The sequence below is a fragment of the Leptopilina boulardi genome, unplaced genomic scaffold, assembly GCF_019393585.1.
Source record: "Leptopilina boulardi isolate dan_hultmark-lab unplaced genomic scaffold, ZJU_Lbou_2.1 LbouV2_70, whole genome shotgun sequence".
Lineage (NCBI taxonomy): Eukaryota > Metazoa > Arthropoda > Insecta > Hymenoptera > Figitidae > Leptopilina > Leptopilina boulardi.
The window spans coordinates 92226-110253 of NW_026138017.1; the positions used below are offsets into that span (position 1 = coordinate 92226).

Below are 18028 nucleotides of genomic sequence, written 5' to 3' on the forward strand. Positions count from 1 at the left end.
TCTTTCATTTGTATTTTATATTAATTTAAGAGATTTTCCCTCTAGGATAAATTTGAAAAAAATTTATAGAAATTAAGTAAATTATGATCAAATGTAATATTTTTCATTTGTAATTTAAATTATAATCATATGTTTTTTTTTGTCTTTATTGACACGTCTAGAAATTTAAAATATTTGGCAAATTGTCAAACACGATATCAATTGACATCGATACATCTTATATCTAGTTTTCATTTAGATTTTCTTTTTTTTGAACTGTTTTCTTTTTTCTACTTTTAAATTCTGCAATAATTTCTTTTTTTAATTACCCTACTAACGAAATAAGTTCTTTATTATTTAATAATTAGTTGTAATTTTAATGAATAAAATTTTCCAAATTAAAACTTGGTATGGAAGTTTGAGAGGCAGGATGAAAGGTTTTTTTTTTTTTTTGATACTTATCACAAGTGGCTGGATTTAAAAAAAAGATTTATTCCTCAGCAGGGGTGTGTAAAAAAGGGAAGAAATTATTTGTACAACTAGCCTTGATGCTGCACCGCTGTTGGAGAATAAAAGTCTGGATGTTAGGCTTAATCAAAGAGACCGAATCCCATGTCCTCATCTTCGGATTCAGATTCCTCTTTGGCTGGTTTCTTCTCCTCTGTTTCGAAAAAAATTCAAATAGAAAACATTAATATATTTTCAATAAAAGAAAATTTCAATTCTTATAAAATAATTCATTTTTTTGTATTCAGGCATAAAAAATTAGCATCACATCGACTCAGGCGAAAGATGGTATATTGCATAACATCATTAAATATTAAATAATTTAATAAACTGCTTGAAAAATGAAATTAAAAATCAAAAAAATTGCCCACCTTTCTTCTCCTCTGCTGGAGCTGCACCACCTCCACCGGCAGCAGCTGCGGCAGGTGCTGCTCCACCACCCACAGGCATTGAGGACAATTTTTCACGTCCTGAAAAGTATATTACATATTTTTTAATTATCCAGTAAAATAATTTTATTTCAAATTTTTAAATATATATTATTTTTATAATCAAATTTACGTGTTTAATCACTTATTTTGAATTTAATTATTAAAATATTGAATTTCATAAGATTTGTACGAATGAAATAAATTTAATACCTTGTGAAATTAGGTCCTCGATGCTCTTTCCCTTGAGCTCACCGATGACTTTTTTGAGTTTCTCATCATCGGCTTCAATACCCACAGATGACAAAATCTTTTCTATGTCCGTTTTCGCGGGTTCAGCTTTACCGCCAAGGACAGCCAAAAGGTAAGCAGCCACGTAACGCATTGTAAAACTGAAAATAAAATTTACCTTTAGTTTCATTTAAAAAAAAACAATCATTTTTTAAACTATACAATAACAAAAAAATACTCAGATTATAAAGAGTATCATCACAACGACTCAGTCGAAAGATGGTGATATTTTAAAATCATCATATGCATAAATAAAAACAATCACATTTTTCAAGATTGCTAAATTGTTGTATATGAAAATCTGTTACAAACACCATAGTTAACCTCTAAAACAACACATTCTTTTTTTTTTAAATAAACAAGTATTTTTTTTAAATATAAAAATAAAGTATACAAATATACAAAAATATTCTACAATGAGACAAATAATAAATGTTTAATATTCTATTTTAAATAAAAATTAGTAATAATTGACATGATTCCTAACCTATAAAATTTTTCCTTAAATTGAAATTACTAAAAGAAAAATTCATTAATATGCAAATAAAATGAATTTCACATATAAAAACAGAGAAATTGTTATAAAATTTATAGAAAATATACATATTTGTTTAGAATTGCAAGCATGGTGTTAAAGACCATCAAAAACATCAAGAAACATCGGCGATTATTTTAATAAATATTTACATAATTATTGTAAAATAAACACAAATGATATATAGTGATTATTAATTTAAGAATATTTTTTAGAATAATTTAATAAAAATAACTTACTTTTGAGTCTAACGACACGAATACGTGTTAAGCTACCGAGATCACTGACTGTATTCTTTGAAAGAAAAAACAAAATGGACGAGAGTAGCAAGGAGCGTGTCAGTAGTCAGTGTTGCCAACCTGAAAAAGAAAAAAATTTCATTTATATCAATTTTTTTAAAGTTAAATAAAATATCTCTACACTTAATTATTTTTACAATAAAAACAAAGAGAATAAATTTTTTTTATTTATATTCTATTTAAATAATTTAAAATAAAAAATAATTAGATATTTTTGGTAATATTTTTAAAATTCGCGCATTTTTCTAGACAACTTGAAATTTATTTTTTTAAATTGAATATTAGTTTTTTATAATAGAAAGAATATTAATATAATTTTTAAATAAAAATAAATTTTAAAGAAATATATTATTAAGTTAAAAATAAAATTTATGTTCATAATTTATTTAAAAAATTAATTTTTTGATCCCTCCCCCCTAGTGGAAAATGTGCGAACTAGTGAAATAGAGGGAGCTGCATATTTCCGTTTTTGAGGGAGGTTTCCTGTTTCGACTATCGACGAGCAGAGAGGTATTTTTGTCATTCAAGTCTGTATTTTGTCTACGTGTAAAATCAACATTTAATTGTCATTTTCTTTGTATCGAATTGAAATATTCGAAATAAAAACAGAGTCAGTGAAGGGCGCAATAATGACGGACAGTCGTAAGTTTTATATTTTATTTATATTAAAGTTAATGTAATTTCTTTACGAATTTTTCACGAACTAGAAATGTTTGATAAATATGGAGGACCGATTCTTTATTTTTGGCATCAAGAGAGAGAGACGCTTACAATTGAAATGAAATTGATACCGATATTATGTGCAAAAAATAGATAGTCTTCTGTTTTGAATTTAATAATAAAGAGTTTTTTAAATTCAAAATATAATTTTTAATATTTTTTCTTTAAAAATTTTGCATTTTTCGTAGAATATGCTGCTTATCAGCAGCAACAGCAGAATTATGGACAATATAGTCAGCCTCCTCCAGTAACTCAGGATACATCTTATCCACCTCCATCCGGTGCATCAACTAACTACAGTCAATATAGTCAACCACCGCCAAGTGGTGGAAATTATCAAAATTACAATAGTAGTTATGGAAGTAACAGCGGTGGTCAAGATTATAATCAATCGCAAAGTCAAGGCAGTTATGGCCAAAGTAGTTATGGATCTGGAAGTGGAGGTTCTAGTAACAACAATAGTAATAATTATGGAAGTAGTAGTTATGGAGGCAGCAGTGGAGGTGGTGGAGGCAGTGGCGGAGGATACAGTAGAGGAGGAGGTTCAGGAGGTTATGGTAACAGTAAGTTTTGTTTATAAAAATTTTTTTAATTTTTTATTTTTCTTTTTTTATTTATTGTAGAATAATAAAATATATTTTATTATATAATGTCTATATTAAGTGCAATTAAAAATAAGGCAATCGTTTTATTTAAATATATTAATGTAATTTAATACAAAGTTTATTTGCTCCAAAATTAATTGTTTTGGTAGGCTTATTTATTTAAAATATATTATTTATTTAATGTTGTGGTAAAAAAATTTTTTTTTGTTTAAACCAAATTTATTGTAAGAAAACTGTTTAACTACAGGTATATTTATTTTCTAATAAATTATTAGAAAATAGTTTATGAAGGATTGAAAATAAATAAATTTCTTTGATGGGAATTAGAATCTTTAACTTTTATTTTTTTCGTTGAATCAACGTTGGTAACTTTAGTTTTATAAAAATGTTTCAAACACATTTCCTTTGTTGACGTTAAATATCAAAAAAATGAACTTCCTTCATTTTCATCAAATAAAAAATTTAAAAAATATGTATTTTCTTATTTTTCATATAGATTTCGAAAAAAAAATGATTTGGACAAAAAAAATTTTGAATGAAAATTTCCCGTGTAATGCCCCATACGTATTTATAAAATACAAGAATTTTAATTATATTTTAAAAAATAATTTTTATTTGGATATTTAAAGTTTCAATTGAAAACAATTCCATAAACTATTTTCTAATAATTTATTAGCTGTAGCTAAACAGTTTTCTTACAATAATTTTGGTTTAAAACAAAAAAATTTTTTTACCACAACTTTAAATAAATAATTAATTAAATTAAATAATATATTTTAAATAAACAATCCTACCAAAACAGTTCATTTTGGAGCAAATAAATTTTGGATTAAATCACACTAATATATTTAAATAAACGATAGCCTTATTTTTAAATGCACTTAATATACACTTAATATAATAAAATATATTTTATTATTCTAGAATAAATAAAAAAAAGAAAAATAAAAAATATTTTAAATACTTACTGCAAACTAAATAATTCTTATATTTTTTTCTCCCGCTAGCGGGCTAAATAGACACAGCGAAATATTAAATTCAAAAAATATTTTCAGGTCAGGGAGGAGGTGGAGGTGGTGGTGGTGGTGGTGGCAACCGATATGGTGGCGATCGAGGAAGCTATGGGGATCGTTCAGGCGGCGGATACAAGTAAGTTGTCTTAATTTTTTCCCTAAAATTCATTTTCATAAAAAGAAATGCGAAGGCAAATTTTCAAAAAAAAGCATCAGAGAAAAAAAAAACTGCGAATTTGTGTGTTTCTTGTCTTGAAAAATAATTTTAAAAAATTTTCACAAAAAAAAGGTAACGAATGCATTTAATGCAAATGAAAAAAAACATATATTTAATATAAATATATTTTTCACGAATATATCGTCTTTTATATGGTCCCTTGGGTTTTTAATGTGATTTGAAGTGTGTCTACAGGTTTAAACACACAGATATTACTGGTAAGAAGGTAAAAATGAAACAGGTTGTATATGACAAATGACGAAAAAATAAAAGAATGGTTTAAATGACATTTAATACCGCATACTGAATTTCTATATAAAATTCAAAATGTATATGGCTGACATCATGTGGATCAATAATGTTTAGTTTGTCGATTCCTTTTTTCGACAAAATGCAAAAAGGTTGCGTGAAAAAAATATTTTTTTTTTTTTTTGAAAGGATTATACGAAATGCAGGTTGACGATCGCATAAATTAGCCATTGTCTGTTATAAATTACTGCTTTAAATCCTTGACACTTGTTTTATTAAATTAACACACTGTTGGTAGTATTTTTTTTTTTAAATACAATTTTTTTTTTCTACACGATTTTTTTAAAAAATAGTTTAATTGGGCAGTAAATTTCTTTTTAGAATTTTTTATCTACAATTTTAATTTTAGAATACAAATTATTGATTAGTAAATTAAAGCAGAATTTTAATTACAAGAAACTCTGCAATATTGTCGTTTTGGTGCACGACTCCCTTTAAAATACATGGAAAAATGTCTTACCGACTTTTTCTACCCCTCAATTTATATATTTAAATACTCCCCTTCATACTCTACACACTTGACCGCTTTGCAAAAGCTATGTCGCAGACTTATCGTAAATGGGGGGTTTTTTTTTTTCTATTTTATTATACACTTGATTATATGTGCTGTACACTGTCGAGTGTTTTCTTCGTGAAAAAACAGATTCTCATTTAAAAAAAAAATAGTTTTAATAATAATTGTACTTGTATTTAAATATTTTATTAATTTTTCAAGACAATAGTATAATTTTTCTTTTAATGATAATTTGATTTTTTCCGAATTCTGGATGTATGTGTGCATGAAACTGGACGAAACTAACGGACGTGACGTATGAAAGGATGTAATAAAAATAAAAGTCTGTGTGGTTTACGACGCATCAACAATAAAAAAAAAAGAAAAAAAAAAAAGGAGTCAAAAAATAAAAATTGAGTAAATAAAGAAAAACAAAGAAACATGTAATGTGGTGACTAAAAGACATTTAGACAGTAGGTACATCAAGAAGAGAAGGGTGGCGACCAGCATTTGAATCGCCACGCATCGATCAATCAATCTATCTGTTCCATGAGTCGTCTCATTGGTTTTTCTGCTTCTGTGTTTTAGCAGTGGCGGTGGCCGTGGTGGTTATAACAAAGGTAAATGCACCAGACTGTCTGTACTAGTCTGGTGCTATTCACGCAATATTCAATATATAATAATATTTTCATATAAAATTTAAAATACTCGGTTACTCGTATTATTATATGAAAGGGCTGCCATAAAAAACTACACTTTTTTTTCTAGGGAATTAAGTTAAGATTCTTTTTTTTTCCCCGAAAAAAAATTTTTTTTTCAATTTGTTTTATATACTTAAGCGCGAGGTTTCTGATGATGAAATTCCTTCCATCAGTTGTCGTAATCGTCCATAAACTAAATTTTTTTTTGTTCTCATCAGTTTTCGCTTCAAGTTGAAATGACATTTTTAATTTCGCAAAAAAGAAATGGAAATCTTTCAAACATTTAAATTCATAAAATTTTAGTTCAATATTTTTTTGAATTATGATTATATTTTGTTTTAAATTATATATTTAATTATTATTAGTATTACATAATTGAAGTTAAAATATGAAAATTTAGGTACTTAAAAAAATTTTTTTTTGTTAAATTAAAGGATAATTCAATTAAATAGTAAATTAAGTGTGACACTAAAATAATGAAGCTCTGTGGCGGAAATTGTTGTCGATTTGAAAAAGGCAACTGAGAAAAATTATTGACAAATAAAAAGAGTAATTTTCTTTAATTAAGTAAACATAACTAACATTTAAGTCGTATAATTAAACAAATAGGAAAATAAAAGGGGAAAAATTCATCTTGCAGCCCTTTTGTATGTAAAGCCGCAACCTTGTGTTTCTCTACGATAGAATTAAGTCTAGATTATTAAATTTTATTCCTTAAAAAAGAAACTATAATTATCAAGAGAATTAGGACACTTAAATCTAATTAATTAGCAAAAATACGATTAAAAGAACATCAACAATTATCTGGTTTTTACGAATTTTATATACAAGTTGTGCATTAATAGTTTGGTTTAAAATAAGTATAATTATAAACACTGTTGAGAGGTTGATAAGTTAGAAAAAAAAAGAAATGAATCATTCAGACTGGTTCCCATTAATTGAATTTTAATAAAGGTGGTTAGAAATATTAAGGTACAAATATATATAAAAAAAATGTGGTACTCTAAGGTAATTATTAATATACGTAATAGGAAAAATTACACAAATAAGAAAGAAAGTTGGTTTATTCCTGAGAAATATATTATCTGGTTTAATGTAAAATAAATTAAGTGGTGTAATTGAAATTGAAATAGATGAACTGTCAACATACAGGACCATTAAGCAATTCTACAAATGAGTTTTAATTATAAAATTAGTAAAAAAAAAGTCTTTTTTTTTACTCACACTATTGTGACACCGAGAAATTGAGTTATCAAACGCGCAATTTTTTTTTATACTTTAAATAAATGGAGAAAAAACAGTAAGAGTAAAAAAAATAGGACTGTCGAGAGAGACAATTTATTTGTTTTAAAACAAATATTTTTTTAAAATAATAAATGCTATTTTTTTTAGTGATAAATAAGTAATAAACATTATTTTTCTTTTTGTTTCTTTAAATCGATTTTTCAAATAAAAAATTGAAAAAAAGGGGAAAAAGTGTTTTTTAAAAAACAAAGCATTGAATATTTAGAGAATAATATGAATGAAACTAGACAATTGAAATATTTAAATTAGACAGAAAAAAAAATTTTTTGGATTGGAGAAAGTAATTTTAAACAATTTACAAAAAAAGAGTTTAGTTTTAATTTAAAATATGTTATTAGTAATTATTTTAATATAATTTCAAATGAATTAAGATCAGTTAGATTAAAAATTAAAAAAAAAAATTATTAAAATTAAATTAAACGATCAAATTAAGATCGAGTATGAATTTTTTTTTTATTTTGATTAGGGCTCAAATTTTTGTAATTATATGATAATAATCGTCTGAAAAAATTGCAGGAGGATATGGCGGTGATCGAGGAGGTGGCGGCGGTGGTGATGGAATGGTTACTCAAGATGATACGATTTTTGTCTCTGGAATGGACCCAACAGTATCCGAGGAAGAAATTTGCCAGCATTTTGGAGCAATTGGTCTTATTAAGGTAAAAAAAAATTTTTCCTTCTAAATTCTAATTTAATTATTTTTGATTCTAATATAAAATCGATTACTTGACTATTATTAATTAAATTATTTTTACTTTTATCAAATAAATAATTCTTAATTTTATCAAATAAATAATTTTACTTTTATCAAATAAATAATTTTGTGATTTATATTGTCTAAAATTTGTGTTTTTTTTTTTTTTTTTAATAGAATGACAAAAAGACCGGTAAGCCCAAAATTTGGGTGTACAAAGATAAGAATACTGGCAAGCCAAAGGGAGAGGCCACAGTCACTTATGATGATCAAAATGCAGCACGATCAGCAATAGAATGGTTCGACAATAAGGATTTTAAGGGATATACTATTAAAGTACAAATCGCTCAACACAAAAGTAATTGGTCGGGAGGTCGTGGAGGTGGTGGTGGTGGTGGTGGCGGCGGTGGCCGCGGTGGTGGTGGTGGACGAGGTCGTGGAGGCGGTGGATTTGGTGGTGGTCGCGGAGGCGATCGTGACGATAGCCGAGGAGGCGGTGATGATAGACGTGACGGAGGCGGACGAGGTGGCGATTGGAAGTATGTATTTTTTTTCATTTTATTCTAGTTTATATATAATTTAAATTTATTAAACACTACAAGCAATTTTGTAATTAAAATAATATAAAGGAATTTATTTATTTATAAAATAATAAAATTTAATTAAATATAAATTTAATTTTTTTTTACTATTGTTAATTTAATTTTCTCTGATTTGGTATATTTATTTATTCAAGGTGCTCGAATCCAGACTGTGGCAATACGAATTTTGCTTGGCGCGATCAGTGCAATTTGTGCAAGAGCTCAAAACCTGAGGGAATGGGAGGAGGAGGTGGCGGCGGCGGTGGTGGCCGTGGAGGAAGAGGAGGTGGAGGCCGCGGTGGTGGATTCAGAGGTGGAGATCGCGGCGGTCGTGGTGATAGAGGCGGACGAGGAGGAGGTGGCGGTTTCCGCGGTGGTGATCGAGGTGGTCGTGGAGGAGACAGAGGAGGTCGCGGAGGTGATAGAGGAGGTGGCCGCGGAGGCAGAGGTGGTCCAATGAGGGGTGGCTCGTACGTAATTCTCTTTTTTTCCAATTCTAACTTGTAAATTCAATTCTATTCATAATTATATAATAATTAATTTATTGTTTACTTTCTATTTGTTTTTTTAATATCTATTTTGCATTTGTATGAATTTTTTTAAATTTTTCGTTTTCTACAAAAAATTTTTGACTTTTGTCCAGAAGAGGAGACAGGGATCGCGATCGTCAACGACCTTACTAACTCGAGAATGAAGATCATCATGCATCTGCGAGTAAATTTTTTTGCAAAAGCGTGTATATTTTCGAAATGACGTCTCAAAAAAACATGTATAATTTTTTTTTCTCTTTTTTTTTACGTTTTATTAAAAAAAAAAAAATAATTTTTTTTTTTGTACTTTGCAATGTAATAAGTGACTCTCGTGTAAACACAATCGAAAATGTGATTGTTTGAAATCGATCAGTACATATGTACCATTCTTAAATTAAGGTTTTTTTTTTTTTTGTAGTTGTCAGTCATTATCATCAATTAAGAGTTAAAGTACGACTGGTAAAAAATACATAATAGTTGACACACACACACACATAGTTTTATTAAGTTTAGAATTGTAATGAACTATTTCTCAGTCAGCAACGTAATAATAACGTATGCTATATGTAAGTTTTTAAAACTAGATGTGAACACTTTAGATGTGTAAAAAAAAAATGAAATAAATAACTGTAATGTATTATAACCAATATTTTGTCTATTTATTAGTTTTTTTTTTTAAATAACTACATCTAATGAAAATTGAAAACTATTTTAAAAAATGGTAATATTTAATATAAATTAAAAATTTTGAACAATAATTAGAAAAGGAGATATAATTTATAAGTGTATATTAGTGTGGCGATTAAAATCGTGTGTGCATGTCGACAGAAACTCTAAAAAGTTAATATCGCTTTTTCGTCTGATTATATAAAAGCAGACCAAAAAGGTTTGGCCTTCCCAGCTCGTTTAATTGATTTAACCTTTTACAACTATACGACTGGCAAACACATGGCGCGTACAAAAGGGTGTAAGGGGCGGAAATTAATTATGTTTGTTTAATTCAGAGATGAAAGAAGAAAAAAAAAAAACAGACACTGCCTCACCCTATTTATGAACTTTTTTCATTTAAAAAATTTAGTAATTAAATTCTAAATAATTTTTAAAAATTACCACAATTTTGATAATTTTTAATTAATAATTTTACAATGGAATTTATAAATAAATGATTTTTTAATTTATTACAAAAAGCAAAGAAAAAATGTGTTTTGTCAAAGAATAAATATGAAATAAAAAAAAAATGCTACGAAAATATGCATATATAAATGTCACACCTGTTAGGAAAATGTTGACACAAAGTTAAATGACTTATTGCACAAAGTGAGTCATTTTCTTATCAAGTGAGATGATCGTAGAATATAATTTGAAAAGTGAGGCAATATTGAACATTTGAAAAGTTTTCTCCCGAGAAAATAAAAAAATGTACCGGAAAGAAAAATAAGATATTCTTTTATCTCAATATGGAACAATGAAATATTGAACCCTTAGCCGCACGAGCCAAAACTGAAAAAAATACAAAGTGTTCTCTCCCATATACCTGAGGGATTATTATATAGTTGATCAGCGGGGAATCTTTTCGGGGTTTCGTTTTTTTTTTTTTTTGCAACAAACATTTTACCTGATGGTCAGCAAAAATATGAAAGAAGAAAAGATGGAATTTCAATTATTATATTTTTTTTTTATCACTTTGACCAATGGAGGATAATAATTATAATAATAGTGGATGGAATCTCTATTTTGGAATGGTAAACAAATTACCTGCCACTTTTGCGGGTAAGTACAGGTAATTCCTATATAGCTATATATAGTGTATTCATGCAAACAATGAACAGTGAAAAGCCATGATTTTTAGACCTTGAAACGTTCAAGCGTGAAAAAGAAGCGAAATCACTAACACATTTTTCTAGTATTGTATTCATTTGTCGTAAATCCTATACTTTTTTTTTCTTTTTAATTTCTTAACTTTCAATTTAAAGAATACGATTTCACATTTTTTTCAGTTTCAGAAAAAAAAATTGTATTTTAATATAAAAACTGTCGAAAAATGTATAATTAAGAAAAACGATTTTTCATTAAAATTTTCAATCAATAAATTGAATGATAAAGCCGGATTTTTGTATGTTTTTTTTTTTTTTGTTTTTGTTATATACTGTGCGAGATTATTAGCATTTTATTGAAAGAAATGCAAATTTTTTTGATAAATAGAAGCAACGAAACAATGGAAGAAGGAATTTTGTTTTTCTCGCGTTCATTTTACCATCAATTTATATTTTAACGAGATTCATTGAATACATTATGATTTATACCATAATAGATTATAATGCGCCATAATATATACTCTAATGATTACGTGTGCATCTAATTTGTCATGTAATTTGTAATAGATTGAAGGATTTCATTTGCTAATGATTCGAATATAGTCAAATGTAAATGCCTTGTATATATAATTTGCTGGTAGACGCGATAATAATAGAAAGGTGTGACACTTTTCATTGTCATAGATATATAATAATTGTTATTTTCCATCGACATGATTTTTCAATTAATTGTTTAGAAAATAATATATTATAATAATTGATTCGCGAATTGTTTTTCATTTTTTTACAATTATTATTTATTTATTATTTTTATTATCATCATTTACTATAATGATTTTAAATTGATTAATAAAATTGTTTAAAATTTTTATTGAGAAAAAAACAAGTGCGTGTATGTTTTTTTTGAGAAAGATAAAAAAAAAAAATTATTATAAATGTCAGATATAAATTAAAAATTAGTACTTTTGAGAATATTTAAAGATATTATGCTACGTTAATAAGTAATAAGTATTCAGTAAAATGGCGAAATTCTTGTTCAGACTTGTTTCCTCTCTGTGGGGATGCACGTTGAAACTAGTCGTTGCCGGATGAGTCGAATGTTATTATTCTTTTCGAGGTACTCAAAAGTATTTTATTGAGGCCATAAGAATAGACTTCAAATGGTCTTGTCATAAAAGTCACAACTAATAAGAATCTTGAGATGAAAATGGGAAAATTAACTTAACAAGCATAAAAAAAACTATTTTTCTAACATTTATAATTATTCAATTATTAATATATTATTCCTAGAAAAATTAAATAAATTTAATATCTATTTGCAACTTTTTTAATTAAAAAATATAAACAAAATGTGTTAATTTCATTTTTAATATTTTTTTAATATTTTTAAATTTTTTTACTAGTTTTTATTTTTATTATTATTATTATTATTATTATTATTATTATTATCGTTCATAAAATTCCATTGTCTGAAATTTAAATAATTTATCAATTTTTTTTTTATTTAATTATGTATTTAAAAATTTCACGTTACTGTATAAATATTTCAAATGTCGCGAGATTACATAAGAGGAAGACAGATATGTTTACATGAAAAGGTGAAAATATTTTTCGATATCGATACATATATACACACAAGTTTATGTTTTATATATGAATCATATCCGAAATTTATGTCATTTTTTGTGTTATACAAATTCTTTCTTTAAAGAAAAAAAAAAAATAATAATAAAAATGCTATCTATCGTCTTATGATAATAAAACTCCATTTTTTCTCTTTATCATTACAAAAGAAGCGTGACATTGTTTTTGAGACAAATTGTTTGATAAACTTGTTATTATATTAAAACACGTTTGACAGGAGAACATATACGTTCTATATATTATATATGTAAAACCAAGAATTTGGGAATTATCATTTTTTGATAAATAGAAATCAATTTTTTTTTACAAAAAAAAAGAAAAAAAATTGTTTCTTTGTTTTATTAATAATTAATTTAAATTAATGATAATATTAATAATAATAATAATAATTATTAATAATATTATTAATATTAATTAATGATAAAACTAAAAGTATTGATATACTAAAATAAATTGCTACTAAAATGATTGCTACTAAAAGTATTGCCACTAAAAGTATTGATACTAAAATAAATCGCTACTAAAAAAATTGCTACTAAAAGTATTGATACTAAAATAAATCGCTACTAAAATAATTGCTACTGAAAGTATTAATACTGAAAGTATTGCTTCTAAAAGTATTGATATTAAAAGTATTTGGATACTAAAAGTATTGCTACTAAAAGTATTGCTGCTAAAAGTATTGATATACTAAAAGTATGTTGATACTAAAAGTATTAATATACTAAAATTATTTTGATACTAAAATAAATTGCTACTAAAATGATTGCTACTAAAAGTATTGATACTAAAACTATCTTAATACTAAAAGTATTGCTGCTAAAAGTATTGCTTCTAAAAGCATTGATATACTAAAAATATTTTGATACTACAATAAATCGCTACTAAAAGTATTTTGATACTAAAATAAATCTCTACTAAAATAATTGCCACTAAAAGTATTGATACTAAAAGTATTTTGATACTAAAATAAATCGCTACTAAAATTATTGCTACTAAAAGTATTGTTACTAAAAGTATTGATACTAAAAGTATTTTAATACTAAAAGTATTTTGATACTAAAAGTATTGATATACTAAAATTATTTTGATACTAAAATAAATTGCTACTAAAATGATTGCTACTAAAAGTATTGATACTAAAACTATCTTGATACTAAAAGTATTGCTGCTAAAAGTATTGCTTCTAAAAGCATTGATATACTAAAAATATTTTGATACTACAATAAATCGCTACTAAAAGTATTTTGATACTAACATAAATCTCTACTAAAATAATTGCCACTAAAAGTATTGATACTAAAAGTATTTTGATACTAAAATAAATCGCTACTAAAATTATTGCTACTAAAAGTATTGTTACTAAAAGTATTGATACTAAAAGTATTTTGATACTAAAAGTATTGCTGCTAAAAGTATTGATATACTAAAAGTATTTTGATACTAAAAGTATTGATATACTAAAATTATTTTGATATTAAAATAAATCCATACTAAAATGATTGCTACTAAAAGTATTGATACTAAAAGTATTTTGATACTAAAAGTATTGCTGCTAAAAGTATTGCTTCTAAAAGCATTGATATACTAAAAATATTTTGATACTACAATAAATCGCTACTAAAATAATTGCTACTAAAAGTATTTTGATACTAAAATAATTGCTACTAAAAGTATTGATAATAAAATAAATCGCACTGTAAAACTTTTCTCTACAATAGTGAATCGTTTCGCTGTTCCGCAGGTAAATCTTTTTTTCCGCGTAGTAAACAAGTTTTCAAAATAAATTAATTCAAATAAATTATATGAAAAATATTTTGTTACTAATTATTTTAAAAATCATTTTTAACTATACTCAATAACAAAAATGTAATTACTGATTTTAGTTAAAAAAATTTTAAATGATTTTATAAAATTAGTTAAAGAATTAATTTTTAGAAAGTCATTTATCAATTTTAACTAATTCATGTAAAAGTAAATTACTAATTTTTAGTTAAAAATTTCACAAAAATTTCCAATTAATTATTTAATTAATTAATTATTAAAAAAAGTCTGAAATCGTTTAATTTTTTTGGAAATTTTTTTTTTTGCGTCAAAAGGGTCGTGCTACATAACATATTACATACACTCACACATCTCGCGAGATTGAGTATTATCCGCGTGCATATATATATATATATATATATATATATATATATATATATATATTAAATGTTCGCGCTCGGTCTCGCCATCAGTAGAAAAAGACAGTCAATTTCCAAGCAAGGAGCAGTGAAAAGAGACGGTACGTGTCAGCCCGTGTGTATATATATATATGTTTGCCGGCGCGGTTTCATGTTTTAAACTCCCTCTCTTTTTCATTGTGCGCATGCGTCTCATATTTCCCAGTAGCGTGTATAACCAACTCCAACCAATCGAATTTCACCAGTGACGCCATTGTCGTCCAATCGTTACAGCTTTTCATGACGCCAGTGCTATTTTTAGTTACTCTGAGTCACGAGATATAAGGCTGAACGTTTAGTTGGGTGTTCACAAGTTGTTGAGACTTCGAGCTGTGCGGATTGTCGCACGATTTAAATGGGAAGAGAAACAAAAAAAAAAAAGTAAACTCAAAATTACTCAACAATATAGTGAACTGAGTCATTGTTTTGTGTTGACAATCGAGATTTTGAATTTAAAAACAAAAAATTGGAATATTTACTGTTAAATAACAGTGCGCAGCTGGTGTGCAAAAAAAGTTGTTTTTTTTTATTCTCAGTGGAGTGAAGTTAGTTACAGTTTGCCAACCTCGTGGTGCTTGTGTGTTGCCTCGTGCTCTAATCGGCACCGGGGCGAATTGAAAAAAAAAACAATCAGAACAGAAACTATTATGTAATAGTGTAAAAAAAACTATTTTTCCCTCTCTTAAAAGTGAAAAAAAAACAAAATTAATTCGATGGTGCGTAGTCTGACGATGGAGCCGACCTTCTATGAAGACGCTGATATTTATGACAATAATACAAATCGTGAGAATCTCAAGAGAAATCTCACCCTGGACCTAAACGGTCATCATCGTCAGGGACCCCAGGTTAAAAGGCCCCGTTTGGGACCACTGGGACCTGCTCTACATAATATGGCGCCACTTCTAAGTTCACCTGATCTCAATATGTTAAAATTGGGTTCACCTGAATTGGAAAAATTAATAATTGCCCAACAAGATGGACTTGTTACAACAATGCCAACGCCAACAACACAAATATTATTTCCAAAAACAGTTACCGAAGCACAAGAACTTTATGCTCGTGGTTTTGTTGATGCACTAAATGAATTACATCATTCGGATAGTTCACAAGAACCGGGTAGTATTCATGGTGCAACATACACTACACTTGAACCACCTGGTAGTGTTCAAAGTACCGATACAACAATAAGTCAAAGTTTATTTCATCTCAAGGAGGAACCACAAACAGTGCCAAGTGTAACGAGTTCACCTCCAATGTCACCAATTGATATGGAGAATCAGGAGAAAATTAAATTAGAAAGAAAACGACAGAGAAATCGTGTTGCAGCATCAAAATGTCGAAGACGTAAACTCGAAAGAATATCAAGGCTCGAGGATAAGGTTAAATTGCTCAAGGGCGAAAATACCGAACTCAGTGCAATGGTACATAGGCTTAAGGAGCACGTGTGTCGTCTTAAGGAACAGGTCATGGACCACGTGCACTCTGGATGTCAAATAATGCAAAATGTGCCTGGACAATTTTAAAAAAATTTTGTTTAAAAAAAATCCAGGAAAAAGTGTTGCCCCCCTCGTGATTTTTTTATTTACCAAAATTTTTCAAAAACATTTGTATTTTTCGAACACACACAGTGGATTCAAAATTTTGTTGTTTTTTCCAAAAAAAAGTACTCAAATTGGTGATTGAATTTGAAAAAAAAAGTGAAGTGCAAAAATGAGGACTACGTGACTTTTTTTTGTTGTGGCAGACGTGGCCGTTGTGACGTCGAAGGCCAATATGAGAAAAACGTGTGTGTGGCGGCCATTTTGGAGAACGGACGAGTTTTGTGGGAGATTTAAAACTCGTGCGGTGCTGCAAAAACTCTGGAATACGTTCCAGAATTAAATATTAATTTTTTTTTTTTTTTGGTAATACGAAAAATAGGAAGTTGGACTTTTTTGAAGAAATTCTTCTTCTTCTTCCGTCATTCTCAACGCAAAACTCCCGTTTCGTCATTTGTGCATCTAGTCTTGTCCAGTATGATGTTTCTACATTATCAAAACTTAATTGATCGTGCGTGGATCTAATTATACGGGGTAAAAAAATTCAATTTTTTTTACATTAAAATCGTAAAAAACATTTTTTAAACTGCCTTTTTTAAAATTAAATTCGTCAAAAAAAAAACCAATCTATTTTTCAGTGTGCAAAAAAATTTATTTTCCAAATTAGGCAGCAAATACAAAAAAAAAAACATTGGATTTTTTTATCGTGTATTGGCAATTTTGTAAATAAGGCGAAAAATAAGGTAGATATATACAGTACTTGCAAAAAAAAAAAATCGTGTTTTCCAATATTGCAAATTATTTTTTTTATTAACTTTTACTAAAAAAAAAAAAACCCCCTAGTACTGCAAAATCTATCTCATTTTGTATGGTTAAGGTTTTCAGAATCAAAAATATGTTAAATAAAATTATTTAACATTTATTTATTTAGCAAAATTTTATTTACTTATTAAGTAAATAAATAATGAATTTATTTACTAAAAAAAAAATTAGTGGACAAATTTATTTACTAAATTTATTTACTAAATTTATTTATTAAATAATATGAAACATATTTTTTAAATTCTGAAAACAAATATATAAATATAAACGGCGCTTGTTTATTTCAAAGTGTTCTTAAAGGTTTTTTTGAACATTAAAAACGAAATTTTTTTTAATAATTACTAGTATAGTAAATTACTTTTTAAATAATTGAAAGTATAAATGGTGCGATTATAATTATTCTAATGACAATAATATAATTATTTTTCATAAAAATTATTTTAACAAAAATATTATTGATTCAGGTATAGAATATTCTTATAAATTATTTATATATATATAAAAAATATATAAACTTAAAAACGTGTTATTTTGGAAAAAATTAAATTCACACGAAACTTATTTTTTTTAAAATGAAATTTCGTTCTGTTAAATGTTCAGAAGCTTTCAAGTATACAATAATATATAATATAAAGGTTTTTTTTACTATATATAAAAAAAAGTGATCTAAAATAGATAAAATATGTCTAAAAACTTGACTAAAATTTAATATATTTTAGTTTACAAGTTTCTCGATTATTATTATTATTATTTTTTTTTTTTGCTGTTATAGATATATGAA

At 26.6% G+C, this 18028-nt stretch overlaps 3 protein-coding genes across 5 annotated transcripts; 2 read left to right on the forward strand and 1 right to left on the reverse strand.

Annotated features, from left to right (window-relative positions):
• Window positions 1-451: 451 nt before the first annotated feature.
• On the reverse strand, window positions 452-2105 carry LOC127290490 (60S acidic ribosomal protein P2). The gene is made up of 4 exons (XM_051319080.1): window positions 1980-2105; window positions 1128-1306; window positions 858-956; window positions 452-640 (listed from the first exon to the last, which is right to left on the reverse strand). The coding sequence occupies exons 2-4, from the start codon at window positions 1297-1299 to the stop codon at window positions 570-572; spliced, it is 342 nt and encodes a 113-aa protein (XP_051175037.1). The 5' UTR covers window positions 1300-1306; window positions 1980-2105; the 3' UTR covers window positions 452-569.
• Window positions 2106-2507: 402 nt separating this feature from the next.
• LOC127290484 (RNA-binding protein cabeza-like) lies at window positions 2508-9854 on the forward strand. 3 transcript variants are annotated; one of them, XM_051319066.1, is made up of 8 exons: window positions 2508-2681; window positions 2948-3322; window positions 4420-4513; window positions 5985-6016; window positions 7919-8061; window positions 8274-8635; window positions 8833-9147; window positions 9321-9854. In XM_051319066.1, exons 1-8 carry the CDS (start codon window positions 2669-2671, stop codon window positions 9358-9360), a joined length of 1374 nt encoding a protein of 457 aa, XP_051175023.1. In that variant the 5' UTR covers window positions 2508-2668; the 3' UTR covers window positions 9361-9854. The 3 variants fall into 3 exon arrangements, with proteins under 3 accessions (XP_051175023.1, XP_051175025.1, XP_051175026.1); XM_051319068.1 differs by having other exon boundaries at window positions 9324-9854; XM_051319069.1 differs by having other exon boundaries at window positions 5988-6016.
• A 5261-nt stretch (window positions 9855-15115) lies between these two features.
• On the forward strand, window positions 15116-17425 carry LOC127290486 (transcription factor Jun). Its single transcript, XM_051319071.1, has one exon. It carries the CDS (start codon window positions 15601-15603, stop codon window positions 16408-16410), a length of 810 nt encoding a protein of 269 aa, XP_051175028.1. The 5' UTR covers window positions 15116-15600; the 3' UTR covers window positions 16411-17425.
• The last annotated feature ends 603 nt before the right edge of the window (window positions 17426-18028 follow it).

Bases quoted from the DNA above. Each gene is read 5' to 3' on its own strand.
- LOC127290490 (XM_051319080.1), bottom strand. From the start codon at position 1,299: ATGCGTTACGTGGCTGCTTACCTTTTGGCTGTCCTTGGCGGTAAAGCT. The intron at 957-1,127 runs GTATTAAATTTA...TATACTTTTCAG, and splicing joins CGAGGACCTAATTTCACAAG to GACGTGAAAAATTGTCCTCA. The intron at 641-857 runs GTGGGCAATTTT...TTTTCGAAACAG, and splicing joins TCCAGCAGAGGAGAAGAAAG to AGGAGAAGAAACCAGCCAAA.
- LOC127290484 (XM_051319066.1), top strand. The intron at 8,062-8,273 runs GTAAAAAAAAAT...TTTTTTTAATAG, and splicing joins GAGCAATTGGTCTTATTAAG to AATGACAAAAAGACCGGTAA. The intron at 9,148-9,320 runs GTACGTAATTCT...ACTTTTGTCCAG, and splicing joins GGTCCAATGAGGGGTGGCTC to AAGAGGAGACAGGGATCGCG.
- LOC127290486 (XM_051319071.1), top strand. From the start codon at position 15,601: ATGGTGCGTAGTCTGACGATGGAGCCGACCTTCTATGAAGACGCTGAT.